General features: G+C 41.4%; 1 protein-coding gene across 6 annotated transcripts in view; it reads right to left on the bottom strand.

Annotated features, from left to right (window-relative positions):
* Positions 1 to 17,851, bottom strand: part of LOC125459753 (calcium-transporting ATPase type 2C member 2-like) — a 108,737-nt gene that overhangs the window by 52,281 nt on the left and 38,605 nt on the right. For 4 of the 6 annotated variants that reach the window (XM_048546558.2, XM_048546561.2, XM_048546560.2 and 1 more), the window contains exons 8-10: positions 15,269 to 15,418; positions 4,637 to 4,705; positions 3,058 to 3,133 (exon numbers count right to left, since the gene is read on the bottom strand). In XM_048546558.2, the coding sequence (XP_048402515.1) occupies positions 3,058 to 3,133; positions 4,637 to 4,705; positions 15,269 to 15,418 (295 nt within the window). Of the gene's footprint in view, positions 1 to 3,057; positions 3,134 to 4,636; positions 4,706 to 15,268; positions 15,419 to 15,896; positions 16,006 to 17,851 lie in introns of those variants that run through there. The other 2 variants (XM_059651752.1, XM_048546559.2) reach the window with 2 other exon arrangements.

The raw sequence follows: 17,851 nt of genomic DNA, 5'->3' as shown, positions 1-17,851 counted from the left end.
GTCCCTTCATCCAGATCATTAATGTATAAGGTGAACAGCTGTGGCCCCAACAGCTTATATCCTTATCCTTATAGTGAAGACTGATATCCAATACCTGTTCAATTCATCTGCCATTTCCTTATCTTCCATCATTAACTTTCCAATCGTACTCTAAAAAGGATTAAGGCCTGTATGATTCAGTGTTTTTTTTCAGAAAAATATTGATAAAAACTCTTATTATTTTGTTTTCCCTCTAACGCTGCCACTGAGCATCTTCCCATGATTCATGGATTACAACCCTCACTACTGCAGGCATTATGTCCATTCGCCAGCTCTCACCAACATCATGCTCCCAAAATACTAATCTGCACTCTGTACTTCACCGTCACCTCCAAGAGGAAGCCACTGAACCCTTCAGAGGACATCGTGCTAAGGCTTTCACCTGCACCATCCACCAACCCAAAGAGGCTTCCTACATGAGAATTCGGGAGCACAATCTGGTGACCACTGCACTCATGACACATGCTTGCAGCTGATCAAGGATGAAATATCCAGGTCTATGACATTCAACAGGATTGTCAGAGACCAGGCACCTGCTCAGCCCCAGACGGAACAGCTGATGTTTTCTCAGAGGCTCTCGGTTAGCTGGATCAAAGGATGGATGAGTCTACCACTGTTATCAATGCCATGCTGGCTTTGGCATGTTAGCAACTGCCACAAAAAGTCAGTTCTCACACACAAAGTACCTCAAGTAAATCTTCAAATAAATTCTAAAGTGAATGTGTGTTAAAAAAGCAACTTTAGCGCAATAAGATGATTATGTTGTTGTCCTCTTGCACAAATGCATAAGGTCCATATCTGTCCCTGCATATAAAACAACTTGGCAGAAACATGCAACTCATTGTTGTTCTTGAGTTGCAAAGTAAATAGTTGAAGGGCTGAAGTAGGACCTGATTTGGTTTGAGATTAGGCATGGTGAGGCTGGTGGTTTGTCAATGTCAACTTGTGTGGACAAAAAAATCAAGAAGGATGGGAGGCATGAGCATTCACATGTTGTCGTGAAGGAGCAGTTGCATGATGGGCAGGACAAGCATTCGGTGAACTGTAATCACTAAGCAACATGTCATGAATTTGCACTGTCTTGTTTCTTGGTGAAGATTTGATGCAGCCTATGAGTGAGATGAGTTGGGATTTCATTGAGATGTAATGTATGGATATAAGGTAGTTGCCAATCAAAGGTCAGGTTTTGAAGTTGCCGTTTAAGACTTGAGGGTAAAGAAAGAAAGATCCAGAATATTTTTCTCAACATTGAAAACCTGATTTTCTGACAACCACTGTAATTTCTTGCCTTTCCTGCCAGCACACATGGTTCACCAGAATGGGTTAAATTCTACCCATGATGTCAAAATGTTCTTGATTTACAGAAAAATTTGCTCACGGTCAATGAAGCTGTAATATCACAGTATGAACACTACACCCAGGTCATGTGATCTCAGAAAATGTTTCCGGTGAGCAGCTTGCAACTCCACGGCAAAATAGTTTTCCTGCAATTGTTTTTGTGCTGGGCAGTTGGAAAATCTAATACTTCTCTACCCTGGCTCAGATTGGGGTTATTAAAAAGAAAATTGAGAGAGACAACATAGGTAGGGTGTGACCATGGTAGCATGCATCATAAACAAATTCTGAAACCCAACCCACTATGATCACACTCAATTCTGGATTACGAACACCATGGCTAGGGAATTCAAGTCTGCTCTCACCAACAGGGTCTGCAAGCATGTGCGACACTCTGCCACACTTATCCTCCAGTCTTCTCAACGGCCAGCAACTGATACCAGCTGCTAGTGCTTTAACCTGACAACAGGCCTGGCTCCCAAGCCAGCTCCAAGAAATAAAATAATTCTAACAGGAACCTGCTGTTAAATGCAATGCAACTTTCCTGGTCACAGATAGGCACCTCCCACTGCATCTTTGTAATTCCCAGACTCAACTGTCTGAATTTTTGCACAGAGCTATTTATCTCAGAGAAAATACTGCTGGAGGCACAAAATCCTGCCTCTAAACCCAGTCCATGTCATTTTCAAGGAACAGTAGGGAGAATAATGGAGGCAGCTTCTAATTTTTACATCGTAGTTCATGGGAGCAACTTTACATGTTAAAGTCCAGATGCTTTCAGCCAGATCTTATTTTCACTGGTGGGAAGTCCAAAATATGATGTGTGTACTTTAGACCTATTAGGAGAAGGTCCAAAACTTACAAGAGTTCTCTGGAGAGGTAGGAAACTTTTCTGGATATAGTCCAGGAGCATGTTTGGAAACTGACAGGTGCCTTTTGAAATCGTCAAAGTATTCATGAATTTTTTTTATGCTTGGCAAAAGTTGGATTTGTCAAAGGGAACTATCAAGGTATTCAAATAACCTGAATATTAGGCAAATAAAAAATATAAAAATAACACTGCTTGCTATTTCCCTCAGGCTGTTGATGTATAGGATTAATGCTGCATGACTGATTTCACAAGTCATTGTCACAATATTCTGATGGTCAGTTCACAGTTTGACTGACAACTCCAAGTGTTTATAAAGCTTTTGAAGTGGAACTATGAATGCACTAAGTACTGAAGGATCTTAAAGGTAGTGAACAAGTTTTAACCATTGTGAGTGGTTTTGTAGAAATTATGCATTCATCAATACACACTAAAGAGCTTTATTGAATCTCTGCACATACTCAGGCCTGCAGATGGTAGATAGTTGATGAGTTGCCACAGAGGGTGGAAGAATTAAGAGTATTGGGTGAGGAGTATAAAGAGCCATGAGGGTCCGTTTAGTGACATGAGTTGGAATGAATGGAGCAAGGAAACAGAGAGTGCATGGATGATAATGAATAATGGCTGCTGGGCTGTTCTATTTTTTATTCCTTTACATTCCCTGCTGTGAAATGTTGGAGTTCTAAGGTAATGTCTTCTTTAAGTCTGCTTCCACATCTGGCTGTCTTAAACTCTTTTAAATCTCACAAATGATAACCTTAATAAGATATACATTGATGACAGAGAAAACAAAAGTTGTATTTTGTGGAACTCACCAATAACAGCAAATGAAAGGAGTGTTAATTGCTTTCCTAGCTTGTCCATACTTTTTTGTAATGGAGTCTTTGGAGCCTAGGTATAATACATAAAAATAAAATCAATATTTCACCGATTATCGGTTTAAAGGTCTTTCATTGTAAACAATTATAAATTTTAGACATGATTTAATCATTGGCAGAAATACTATTAACCAAGATATTTGTTCTATTTTTAATTATTTTGTTTGCACAACACATTTCTAATCAATGGTTGAGGAAGGAAACCCACGGTAAAAATAGCTTGTCAGTTTATAAACAAAGTTATGTGGGGAGATTTTATTATGGAGAATGCCAGTTCACACATTCTGGGCTCCATTTTTCCATAGATTTCAGGATTGTCTTCTAGGGCCAAATGGGGTTCACAGTTGCCAGAGGCAAGAACTGCAGAACAATCTTTCCAGAGCTTATCAACACTGCAATTACCAACTAATTAATGAAGCCAGTAAGGCTCACAATCCTATCAATCCAAAGAGTGGACCAGCAGCTCTGTAACCTTAGAAGCCCCATTGGACAAGGTGGCAGCTGCTGAAAAAGATCGGGAAGCAAGGGGGCACCTCATATGCACAGTAGCAAGTATATAAAGAAGGATCCTGCTTGCAGGTGCATGTGGATGGAGGCAAAGTCCCTCTGCTGGGTTGGGTTCAGCAGCAATTTGCTGTCCTTTATGGATGCAAGGGATGCAGCTCAGCCTTGGCGGAGTGACACCTTATGTCTGATGGTGCCACAATCTGCTGCAGGAAGGCTGCCTCAATTGAGCAGGAGGCCAGTAAAATGCAGAAAAGGCAGCAGAGTCACCCCTTCCTCGCACTGAAACTACAGTAATTGGCCACCCACCTCCATGGTCTCCCCGAGAAACCTCCTCAACACCAGGAATTCATTAGGGAGCCTTTTCAATGCCAGCTCCTCCTCATTTTCCTGACCTGACCCCCAACCATCCAAGTTCATCAGTGCGAGATCAGGAAAATTTAACCCAATACAACAGAACTACACACATTAAAAGAACAAAAGGAAAATGAAAATGCCAAAGTTACTCCACTTCCAAGAAGACTGTGAATATGGAAAACTAAATGTCAAATGCCACAAGAAAACTTAGCCTCCAGTTCCTTTTTTATTTCGATTTTTAATAAAAGGCAAGAAATATTTGTGAGGTGTTGAAAATCATACTTCAAGCATCTGATCAGGCCTTTGTCAGTCAGGTATAGTGTGATCAGATACTTACTAAAAAGCTCCTTTGTTTTCCACTAAACAGTTTGCAACCAAGAACCACAGTATCAGTCTTTTTTTTGGTGTTCAGGTGCATGTCCAGTTAATGCCTACCACCTCTATACAATTAAAGACAACATTTATTTGATTACCATCATCAATGGTCATCTTTCACTTCAATGATGGCAGTAAAAGAAATATTGTCGGGGGAGAATTTCAAGGCCAAGCTATCCTGTCATTTGTATTGAATATACATGGTCTCTTTTGACAAATCTCAGACTGACAGATCTCATCTGTAGGCAATCATACTAAAAAAAATATGAATGGTATATACCTCTTCAGCTTGCATCATTTTAAATATTTCTCCAAACTCAGAGCTTTCACCAGTTCCAATCACAATGCCCTGGTCGTAAGAAACAAACAAAAAAAATTCACATTGGCAAAAGCTAAATATTAAATATCGCAAAGAACTGGGAATGCTGGAACGCAGAAACAAAATTGTTGGCAAACTCAGCAGGGTCTGGCAGCATCTGTTGGAGAGAAAACTAAGTTAATGTTTGGAATGTGGTTCTAAATTACTGGCCCAGTAACATTAACACTATACCACTGCCTGTGGTTAAGGTCAAGACTCATGACAATTCAGGGCAAATCTTGGAAATAGATAAGAAATGTCTCATAAATGAGAAGCCAGTACTTAAAGGATCTGTACTGGCATGTGTATGGGAAGGCTGGAGGGCAGGTCAAACGGAGTGGAAAACCTCAGATTACAGTACTATGAGTATACTGGTTCCACTTCTAAATTAAGAAGATTCGGAATCAGACATTTATTGCAGTTGGTACCAAAACTAGGACAGGTGAGTTGACGTTGAGGAAGAAGCTTGGGAGCTGAAGAAACAGTGTTGGAGAAAATTTTATCAATGAGTGAAACAGATTCAGGGAAAATGTGATACATAACACAGACAAGTGTAATGAAGGGGAAAAATGGGAACAAATGGTCCTTGAATATTATCACAATAGAGGAGGATAACATTTCAAATGTGGACTTCCATAGAGGTATCTTCTACTTGCTCAACTGAATAAAGCAGAGAACTTACTTGTAACAGCTAATGTTAACAGTTCAACACAATCCCCAGAAATGTACTTAAAGCTTATTTCTTGGATTCCATAAAGAGTTTACTTAAAATTAGAATACACGGTGGTTGTTTTAGACCTGAGTGGACTCATTGATCTAAAGGGCCGCTTTCTGTGCTGTAGATATCTATGTCGCTATGACTCTAAAGGTGAAAAATTAAGTGGTCAGTAGACTTGACTCTTTAGAAACTTTAAAAGTGTTCACCCTGAAGGCAGCAATCAAAACAGTAAACATAATATGTTAGAATATGACTAAACCTGCAAAATAATATTTTCATGAATTCATAGTTAAGTCATACAATACTCTCGTACATACATAAACAAGGGTGTGTATCTAACAGTACCTGAGAATCTCAAATGACATTAAAAAGACATCAGAGTGTAGAATCATAAAATCAGAGTAGGTCAAGGGTGTACTGATAAAAAGGAGTGGAAATAATAACTGCTAATGTTCAAAATTCAGTCAGAATTAGTAAAATATCCAATAAAATGAGGTGCAGGGCAAACCAATTTGATCATTTCAAATCTTTCCACCTGCATTTTTCTATTTTCTCACTAAACTAATACTGTAATGAAGAGATAACAAGGTGTAGAGATGGATGAACACAGCAGGCCAGGCATTGTCAGAGGAGCAGGAAAGCTGGTGTTTTGGGCCTTGACACTTCATCACATGAAATAAGGTTTCAGGCACTGAAAAGAGCAAACTTCAGCAAAAACAAGTGTGTGGCTTCCTCTGGCAGATTTGAAGTATTTCTCACATTTTGTTCAGCGAAAGGCCTTTCCACTTCCAGTGTTAAAATTGCAGACTTTCACAGACCCATCACTCAGTCAAGTGAGTGAATCCGAATCTCACAGAATGCACCAGTAACAAATTAACGTAAACAGTTCAACACAATCCCCAGGAATGTACTCAAAACTCATTTCTTAGTGTCCATAAACAGCAACAGTAGATTCAGGAACTTGGTGGATTAGGGATGTAACAACTGAATGTTTGTTTACAAGTTGATAGCTGAAATGGCCATTTATGCAGCATATTGAATTTCATTGTTTTAGAAGTCTGTAACTGTGTCAAACAATGAAGAAAGTCCATATCTCCTGCCAGTGCAATTGAACAGGATGTCAGTGCCATTTATGTCACCTCGATCAGAAGTTTTGCACCCACTCTGACTGTAAGTGCATGTGTGGTAAAGCTGGCATCATTGCTGCATGCCTGTTAACACCTACCACCCATCTGCTTGTCCTTCTTGTCACTCCTTCATCTCTCCATTAGCTGCTTCAATCCCTGTCACCACAGTACGGTGCTTCCTGCCCCATCACAGCTTCACTCAGCACTCCCTTGCAGTCCATTTGTCACCATTTACAAAATCTAACTACTTTGTTACATAGAACTTGTACCTTCAGTGTACACCTAAAGATATAACTTTCTCATTTTCATGTAAAGTGCTTTGTCAAGTGAAATTCATAGCACCACGGGTCGGGTAATTTTTCTCTTGCAATCTTTTGCCCTTCATTTCACCAATTATGAAACTGGGGTATTTGTTATCCATATCAGGGCAATTGTAAAGCTGGAAAGGCAGTACTTGCCACTTCTGGGACTTGACAGCATTCACTGCCATATTTATCATTTAGCTGTTGACCATTTCAGATACTGCACAGCAAGGAACTGCCCACCACACTATGATACATGGCCATGACAGCCCAGAGAAAAGCAAAGCTCATGCCCTGCTTCAAAGCCAAGGAGGTGCTGGGAGATGGGTTGGTGGAGAGGAAGAGGGCCTTTTTTCCAGCTGACTACCACAAAGGACCATGCCACCAGACCTTGCCAGCCTGGACCCAAATTGCAAAATGCATCAATGTTGTCTCCTGGCTGAGGGAGAAAGCACAGCAGTGTAGAAAGAAAGTAAATTATCTTCTGTGCTCTGGTTCTATTGGCCCTCTGCTACCTCACAATCAGAGGACCACCAATTATTCTAATTTTGCAACTGCACCCCAAAGCTCATGGACTTCAACTCTCACTACTACATACATTACATCCATTTAACTATTTTCAGCAATTGCAATAAATGTACACAATAAGTTAGCATTTTGGAATCAATATTTTAAAGTAGAGATGTGATTTCAGTTCTGTTCAGTTAAGTCATTTGGAACGGCAAACTAACTAAATCATTTTTGTGACTTCAGTTAAGTGCTGAGCAGGATAACTGTGATGTTAACTGATGAAGCGTTTTTGTGATATACAGAGAAAGTGGGCAAAGGCTACTGAGTAATATGAATTCAGTTCATAACTTGGTTTTAGTTCAGGAGAACAATTTCGCCTGAGAAGTGCTTTTGTTTAAGTCTCAAAACTGTAAGATTTTGTAGAAGTCTTCATACTGTCGGAAATGTAAAGATGTTTAGTTGATCAAGACAGGAAAGAAATCATTGGGCCATTACACTTCAAGAGAGTTGGTTAAGAAAGAAATTAAAAAGTTAAGAGTGACACTTCATTGGGATTGAGTGCCTGTAAAGGAGATTGCTCAGAAATACATTGAAATTTAGTTTTGTTGTTTATGTTATAATCTTTCTAAATTGTCATATATACATACAAACACTTTTTTGTGTGTCATAAACTTGTGATCTTTTCTTAAACAACACTGGCAGCCCCATTTGAATATATTTTCAGTGATTAACCGCCAAGTAAACTGCAAAAATTAAACTTATGATCAATCAAACCAATTTTCACTCTGGGATTTGACTTGTCCAGTATTACCAATGGCTGCGATTATAATATTCATTTCATCCTTCCAAAGTAATACCTCACCCTGCCCTCTGTGATTCCTACTCACTTACTGGGGATAACTCGGTGATCAGCACTGCTACTTCACAGTGCCAGGGACCTAGGTTCAATTCCACCCTCAGACGACAGTCTGTGTGCAGTTTGCACATTCTCCCTCTGTCTACATGGGTTTCCTCTGTGTACAAAGATATGCATATAGGTGCATTAGCATGCTAAATTGTCCATAATATCCAACAGTAGTGTAGGCTAGATGGGTTAGCCATCGGAAATGCAGGGTTACAGGGATAGGGTAGGGGGATAGATCTGGTTGGGATGCTCTTCAGAGTGTTGGTGTGGACTCAATGGGCTGAATTGCCTATTTCCACACTGTGGGGTCTCTATGATTCTACGAACTCAACCCCCTCTTCTGCTCCTGCATCTATCTACTTTTCCATCTACTTCCACTGCCCTCAAACCCTTTCTTTGTCTCAGTACAGGGAGAATTGGCCCATATGGGGGCTGCAAGGTCGCAGACATCAGGCTTCTCATTCTGAATGAGGAGAAGATACTCAGCCTAGGTGGAGAAGAGGATAACCACTTGTGCAGGAACAGAGAAACCTCAATGGACACTCAATCCATTCAGTTTCATGCGTGTTGCTGCTGTGCCATTAAAACCAATACTTAATCTGCACAAGCTTTTATCCATCATACACATCTAATTCTTTCTTTTCTCTTATGCAGGCAGGTATATTACCCAATGAACCTCTACTGGGAAGAGGACAGCATCAGAAGGCCTCAGCACCACCTCTATCTCTGAGGAGGAAGCCACTGATCACTCAGAGGATGCACTAACAGGGGTTTCATGGGGTCCCTTCACCAGTTTAGAGATTTTCCTGTTTTTTCCCATATTAAACTCAGGAGCACAGTCTGGTGAATACATCTTAAAACATGTATCTGTAGCTGGTCGAAACATAAACACCTCAGGTCTCTGGTAATCAGGGTACTTTCAGAGACAATGTGCTGATCAGGCCCAGGCCACTATGATGGTTGTCTTCATCATCAACAAATGCACTGTTTCATACCACAGACCGCTGTCATTACTGTACATGTTTACAGTTCAGTGTACAAGCATGGCAAGTATTTTTTTCCAGTGATAGCTGTGGAACTTGTTTACGAAAACAAAACTTTATGTGTCACTTTTAAGTGCCTTTCTCTGATTCCATTTTTTTTACCTGACATGACAAGGAGGCAATTAGTACGCACATGTAATGTTAATGATTAATTGATTATTAACTCTGAATGTGCATTCTTGGACGTGAATGGCATGCAAATTGAAGCCAAATGGATCACATTACTGAAATACTAGAGACATAGTTACTGAAATTCCACTTAGCAGAGCCTCCAATTCCAAACATCTTACGCCTTCCACCCAAAAGGAAGATAAAATCACCTGCTCCATCCACTTTGTACATGACATTAGTCATTTTGTGTTATTGCACAGTTAGCTTTGATCTGCCAATGGGAAGATTCCAACTTAGTTTTAGTGAGTGAGTTGCAGGCTCTGCCTATGATACACAAACTTTCCCCATCCTTTATGCCGCTGTCCCTGCAGTCCCTGTGCTTATTCCACTCACCCTGTTTCATTTTAGCCCCTTTATAAAGCCAACAATGTTCCTACGTTACCCCAGAATCCACGACAATGGGAATTCTCAATCCCTTGTTCGCCCTATACCTTCCTCCTACAGAGGTCAGAGTTACCATGAGTTATTTCAGTAGCCCCTCTAGAGCTCCCAGTCCCTTCCTGTTCACAAAGTGGTCCCTTAGTACCATTTACAATTGACCCCCATGACTGTCAGCATTCCCTCAAAAACTCCAGTACAACGAAGCCTATCCCTAAACTTGTTATTACAGAGATAGCAGGGACAGCTAATGCTGGAGAATCTGAGATGACATGGTGTGAAGACGGATGAAGACAGCAGGCCCAACAGCATCAGAAGAGCAGGAAAGTTTGACATTTTTGGTCGAGATCTTTCTTCAGAAATGGGGGAGGGGAAGGGGATTCTGAAATAAATAGGGAGACAGGAGAGGCGAATAGAAGATGGATAAAGGAGAAGATAGGGTGAGAGGAGACAGACAGATCAAAAAGGCGGGGTTAGAGCCAGTGAAGGTAAATGTAGGTGGAGGGAGATAGGTCAGTCCAAGGAGGATGGATAGGTCAAGGAGGTGGGATGAAGTTAGTGGGTAGGAGATGGGGGTGGGGCTTGAGTTGGGAGGAATGGTTAGGGAGACAGGGACTAGCTGGGCTGGTTTTGGGATGTGGTTGGGGGAGGGGAGATTTTGAAGCTTGTGAAGTCCAGATTGATACCCTTGGGCTGCAGGGTTCCCAAGTGGAATATGAGATGCTGTTCCTGGATCTTTCGGGTGGCGTCATTGTGGCAATGTAGGAGGCCCATGATGGACATGTCATCCGCGGAGTGGGGGAGTTGAAATGGTTTGCGACTGGGAGGTGCAGTTGTTTGTTGCGAACTGAGTGTAGGTGTTCCACAAAGTGGCCCCCAAGCCTCCGTTTGGTTTCCCCAATGTAGAGGAGGCCACAACACGAACAGTGGATATAGCATATCACATTAACAGAAGTACAGGTGAACATCTGTTTGATGTGAAAAGTCTTCTTAGGGCCTGGGATGAGGGTGAGGGGGGAGGTATAGGGGAAGGTGTAGCATTTGCTTTGGTTGCAGGGAAAAGTGCCGAGAGTGGTGGGGCTGGAGGGGAGTCACAGAGAGAGTGGTTCCTCCAGAACGTAAATAAGGGTGGGGAGGGAAAAAAGTCTTTGGTAGTGGGGTCAGATTGCAGATGCGTAAATGTCGGAGGATGATGCATTGGATTTGGAGGTTGGTGGGATGGTATGTGAGGACGAGGGGAGTCTGTTTTGATTATTATTGTGAAAAGGGGTGTGAGGGATGAGTTGCGGGAAATGTGGGAGACACGGTCAAGGGTGTTTGCGATCACTGTGGAGGGGAAGTTGTGTTTCTTGAAAAAAGAGGACATCTGGAATGTTTGGGCGTGGAATGCATCATCTTGGGAGCAGATGCAGTGCAGGCGAAGGAATTGGGAATAGAGGATGGCCTTTTTACAGGAAGGTGGGTGAGAGGAGGTGTATTCTAGGTAGTTGTGGGAGTCAGTGGGCTTAAAATGAATATCGGTTTCCAGGTGGATGCCAGAGATGGAGACTGAGAGTTCCAGGAAGGAGAGAGATGTGTTGGAGATGGTCCAGGTGAACTTAAGGTTGGGGTGGAAGGTGTTGGTGAAGAGGATGAACTGTTCAAGCTCCTTGTGGGAACACGAGGCGGCACCGATACAGTCATCAATGTAATGGAGGAAGAGGTGGGGGATAGGGCCAGTGTAGCTTTGGAAGAGGAATTGTTCCACATACCTACAAAGAGGCAGGCATGGTTTGGGCCCACGCGAGTACCCACGGCCACCCCCTTTGTCTGTAGGAAGTGGGAGGAATTAAAGGAGAAGTTGTTGAGGGTGAGGATGATTTTGGATAAGTGGGTGCCTGTGTCAGTGGAGGGGGACTGGTCGGGCCTGCGGGACAGGAAGGAGTGGAGGGCCTTTAGCCATCTGCATGGGGAATGCAGGTGCATGGGGACTCGCCATCCATAGTGAAAATGAGGTGTTGGGGACCAGGGAATTGGAAGTTCTGGAGGAGGTGACGAGCATGAGTGGTGTCACGGACGTAGATAGGGAGTTTCTGGACCAAGGGGGAGAAAATGGAGTCCAGATAGGTGGAGAAAAGTTTGGTGGGGCAGGAGCAGACAGAGACAATGGGTTGACTAGGGCAGTCAGGTTTGTGGATTTTGGGAAGGAGATAGAAGACTCATCTCCCAAAACATCCACAACCTCATTACCTCAGGTGACCTCCCACCCACAGCTTCCAATCTCATCATTCCCCAACCCCACACTGCCCGCTTCTATCTCCTTCCCAAATTTTCCCTGTATTGTCCCAAATTTCTTACCATGCTCTAAACAAACTGTTCTCTGAACCACAAGCGGCTCAGCTGAAATGTTCTTTGATGCAAGAAGCTACTTCTGATGCTGTTGCCAGGAAGGTCACACGTACTGTGCATACATTTATAGTGAATATAGTCCCTGCCGTTATGCTGGCATCAAATACAGCCATGAGAAAAAATAGCAGAAGGTGGGGAGAAACGAGAAGAAAACTGATAAACTATAAACTTGTGGGGAAAATAAAAATGATGCAACTAACAGGTTTCCTGAAATGCCTTTGAATCAATCGCAGGATGTGTGCATCACGGGCTAGGCCAGCATTTATCATCCATTACGAATGACCCTGAGAACAGTTCAGAGTCAGATATATTGCTGAAGATCTGGAGTCACAAATAGGCCAGACCAGGTAACAACATTAGATTTCCTTCTTGAAATGACTGAGTGAATCAGATGGGATATAATTGACAACAGTTATCATTAGGCTACCTTTTTAAAAAATTCTAGATTTCTATTGAACGTTAATTTGCCATCTGGGGTTCAAATGCACATCCACAAAACATTAACCTAGGAGTGCTCTGATGAAGGGTCTAGGCCCGAAATGTCAGCTTTTGTGCTCCTGAGATGCTGCTGGGCCTGCTGTGTTCATCCAGCCTCACATTTCATTAACCTAGGAGTTGCTGGCTTCTTGTCCAGTGACATTACCACTGCATCACTGCTTCCCCCTTAGTCACTTACATTATGTGCAGATTTATTTCTGTGGCAGTTATAAAAGTGGAAGTAGTTTGCTTCTTTATCTACTTTCATGTTTGGTGCACTATTCAAATACTTATAAAAAGGCAGTTAGCAATGGAGATGCACTACAGTAATAGCAGCATACTAAACTATTACATAACATCCCCGTGTTTTGAAACACAAATTTCAATCTAAAATGTTACAACAGATTTGTTCATGCAGGAGTTGATTTCTGATGTGGTATCATTCAGGGAGACAGGGTGTGTTCTGCCCACTTCAACAAATAATTGTGAGGTTTGTTTATTCCTTAGGGCTATTTCACAAGCAACAAAGAGGCTTCACAGCAACAACAACGACACCATGGTTACAGTAAAGGAGGCTCCTCAGCCCTTCAAGTCTGTGTTGTCTGTCTGAAAGAGCAATTCACCTCATGCCACTCCCTTGCTCTTACCCCACAGCCTTGTGCATTCTTCCCACTGTTATCCAACTCCCTCTTGAATGCTGCGATTGAATGACTCCACCCACTCTCGGCAGGGCTTGCTCCAGGTCCCAACCACATGCTACATGAGATAATGGGAACTGCAGATGCTGGAGATTCCAAGATAATAAAATGTGAGGCTGGATGAACACAGCAGGCCAAGCAGCATCTCAGGAGCACAAAAGCTGACGTTTCGGGCCTAGACCCTTCATCAGAGAGGGGGATGGGGGGAGGGAACTGGAATAAATAGGGAGAGAGGGGGAGGCGGACCGAAGATGGAGAGTAAAGAAGATAGGTGGAGAAGGTGTGGGTGGGGAGGTAGGGAGGGGATAGGTCAGTCCGTCTTCCCTGGACTGACCTATCCCCTCCCTACCTCCCCACCCACACCTTCTCCACCTATCTTCTTTACTCTCCATCTTCGGTCCGCCTCCCCCTCTCTCCCTATTTATTCCAGTTCCCTCCCCCCATCCCCCTCTCTGATGAAGGGTCTAGGCCCGAAACGTCAGCTTTTGTGCTCCTGAGATGCTGCTTGGCCTGCTGTGTTCATCCAGCCTCACATTTTATTAACATGCTACATGAAAACAGTTTTCCTCATGTGGCCATTGTCAATTATCTTGAATTTGTGCTACCTCATTCTCAATCCTTCAACCAATTAGAACAACTCATCCACGACCCACTTTGTTCAGATTTCTTGTGTTTTGACAACTTCTATCAAATCTCCTCTTAAATGTCTCTGCTCCAAGGAAAACAGTCCTAATTTATCCAATCTATCTCCAGAACTGAAGTTTCTCAAGCCTAGAATCATTTCTATGGATCTTTTGCACTTTCTCTTATGTTCTCATCATCTCTGAAGTGTGGTTATAGCATCATAGAATCACACAGCACAGAAACAGACCTTTCGGTCCAACTCGTCTACACCAGACATCTCAATCTCACACAGTCTCATTTCGCCTGTAATCCCCTAAATCTTTCCTGTTCACATACCTATCTACAGGCCTTTTAAATGTTGTTAGAACTGGATGCAACACTCCAGCTGAGGCCCTTAGAAATTCACATAAATTTCTTGCTTTTGCACTTCGTCTTGCTATTAATAAAGCTTAAGATACTGATATGCATTATTAATTACGCTTTCAACCTGCCTTGCCACTTTCAACAATTTGTTCATAGTTTCCTCTGCTCCTGTACTCTCTTCAGAATTGCACCCATTAGTTTATATTGTCCCTTTGTGTTCTTCCTATCAAAATATATCACTTTACACTTAAATTCTAACTACTACATTTTCACTCTTTCCACCACAGGGTCCAGATCTCTTTGAGGTTTTACATTATCTGCCTTTTAGTTCACAATGGTTCAAGTATGGCACTTCACTTACAAATACTAAATTCAGTCCTGTACACCAAGATCTAGGACATCAGCCTATACCAAGAAGCGTAGGGAGCCTAACACTGGCTACTGACTATGTGTGTTCAATCCATTGTTTCCAAGGATTATACCTTCTAGTTACTGAAGCAAAGAAATACAGCACAGCTCTTTGAAAGAGCGACATATCTGCATAGTAGCTAAAGAATATACAGTTACAGTTTTTTAAAGAGTTAGATTTATTAGACTGGTTCCATTAGCCAATTAGTTTTATTATCATGAAATAATTTGAAAGCAGCTTTTTTGCCTACTGCCTCTTGGAAAAGAGAAAAGATAACAACAGGCTCAGTTATAAGCTGAAAATGAAATGGTAAAGCAATTTCAAGCACCGATGACAGGCTTAAAAATTAATGCATACTGCAATATTTCAGGCTTTATAAATTCCTCTCCAGCCTAAATGTAAACTTTAGCTTGAGAAAACAGTGATTTGTTAAAACAGATACCTTTCCATTGCCACATCGTACCAGGGTTCCCATGAATGCAATGTTTTGAAGAGAAGTCAGATCCCCAGATTCTGTCAAGGTTGTTGTACTTTTATTACAAGCTTCTGATTCCCCTGTAAAACTTGATTCATCGATCAACAGATCGACAGCCTAAATTAAAACCAATAGACCAGTTAGTTTTAATATCGAGGCCAAAACAAAATGCAACATGTTGAAAATTAATAGGAGATTTCTTTTATTAATAAAATGTTGGTGCATAAACAGAAATTGCAATCATTAGTTGAAAAACAAACTTCTTGAACTTAGAGCCATAGAGATGTACAGCATAGAAACTGACACTTTGGTCCAGCTCGCCCATGCCAGCCAGATGTCCTAAATTAATCTAATCTCGTTTGGCCCATATCCCTCTAAACCGTTCCTGTTCAGACAGACATCCAGATGCCTCTTAAATGTTGTAATTGTACCAGCCTCCACCAATTCCTCTGGCAGCTCATTCTGTGTATTCACCATTCTCTGCATGAAAATGTTCCCTGTTAGGTCGTTTTTTAAATCTTGCCCCTCTCACCTGAAACCTATGCCCACCAGTTTTGGATTCCCCTACCCTGGGGAAAAGATCTTGATTAGTTACCTTAACCATGCCTCTCATGATTTTATACACCTCTATAAGGTCACTCCTCAGCATATGATGCTCCAAGGAACACAGCCCCAGCCCATTCAGCCTCTCCCTACAGCTCGAACTCTCCAATTCCAGCAACATTCTTGTAAATCTTTACTGAACCCTTTCAAGTTTCACTTACGCACCTTAAACAACAGGTTTTTTTTAAAGACGTGTACTGTAAATTAGATTAAAAATCTAAATAAAACCAAAGGCATTTATTTAATTATGCATTGTGACATTGCAATTACTATTTGTGTGTGTGCATTTTGGCTGCCACCAGACTAAAGTGTATTATTCCATTCCTGCTATTTATCTTGACTCCTCTGAGACCTTTCTCTCCCATTTAGCACCTGTCACTGAGCTATGTCCTTACTTTTCTGTCCTCTCTCATACTTTGCCCTTCAGCTTTCCTGCTAGCCACCCTTCTCCCTCAAATCCCCACTCTAATCAATCATCTTCTGTTTAGCCTTCCAAACTAATTTTCCTGGGAATTAGAAGCATTTAAAATCATGAAACACTTAGACAGTAAAAATAAAGATAAATTATTTCCAACAGCTGAAGGGTACATTAGCAAGGGCACACATTTGAGTTGATTGGCAAAACCAGAGATGACATGGACAGAAACTTTTCTTATGAAATGAGTGATTAAAATTTGGAATTCGCTACTTAATAAAGATGATAGAATCAATTCCAAGGCCCTCAAAAATTAATAGGAAAATAAATTGTCAGGACATGGGCAAGGGAGTAGGATGCACTTTATTTCTTTTTAAAACAGTCAACACAGACTTAAAGGTTCAAATGGCCTCCTTCCATGCTGTGTTATTCTGAGACTATGAAAGGAGCAACATGAGCATAACATAGCATCACAGTCTCATGATATGCACTGAGTATTTAATTAGTAAAATTTAAGTCTTCAAGTGAAAGGAGTATAGGAATGAGCAAAACAGTGGAATAGACTTTTTATTTAATTTTTGCAGGAAGCTTTGGCTTTGAAAAGTAATTCCTTTTAAACAAAACGTCAACATACTTTTAGAGGTTTATAAAATAATGAAAGGGCATCGATAAGGTGAATAGCAAAGGTTTTCTTCCCTAAGGTGGGAGGAGTTAAGAACCAGGGGATGTATTTTTATTCTCAGAGGAAAAAGATTTGGGAAGGGCATGGTGGGCACAAAGAGTGGTCAGTGTGTGGAATGAACTGCCAATGGAAGTGATGGATGTAGGTACAACGTTTAAAAGAGATTTGGATAATTTCACAAATAGGACAGGTTTGGAGGGGGTTACATGCCAGGACAAGTTTAGTTTGGGAACATGGTTGATGTGGATTAGTTGGACCAAAGAGTATGTTTCCACTGTGTATGACTCTATGTCTCCATATCAGAAAAGGTTTGGATTTGAACATACAATTTCTTTAAAATGACCTTCTCTGATACCATTAAAGAAACACTGCTAACAATGCAATCTTACATGTGTAAACAAAACTGAAATTCAATGTCATGAAAACAATTACCAACATTATGAGCAATAAAAACACGACTGATTCAACACACTTGCGCAACCGAGAAGAACAACGAAAATCTACCATAATTTAGCACGTTAAAGCTTCCGGTAAATTGGAAGCAAATCCATCGGAGATTTAGTCAACAAACACAAACCACTTTATGTTGAACGAAGGTAACACATCACCTGAATACGTCAAATGGATTAGTGTCTGAAGGTTTACAACATCACAGTCACTACCCACTTTCGCAGTTTTTCTGAATAGTATTGATATGGAAAATGCATTTACACATCAAGATTTTATGATAATAGCACTGAGCCAATAACTAGAATAAGAGGTCATAGTAGCAGATTTAAAGTAGAGATGACGAGAAATTACTTCTTTCAAAGAGTTGTGAATCTGTGGAATTCACTACTTGGGACTGTAG

This window comes from Stegostoma tigrinum, chromosome 16 (genome assembly GCF_030684315.1).
Source record: "Stegostoma tigrinum isolate sSteTig4 chromosome 16, sSteTig4.hap1, whole genome shotgun sequence".
NCBI classification, from domain to species: Eukaryota; Metazoa; Chordata; class Chondrichthyes; order Orectolobiformes; family Stegostomatidae; genus Stegostoma; species Stegostoma tigrinum.
The sequence above is the reverse complement of the archived record's forward strand: the minus strand, read 5'-3'. Positions and strand labels throughout refer to the sequence as shown.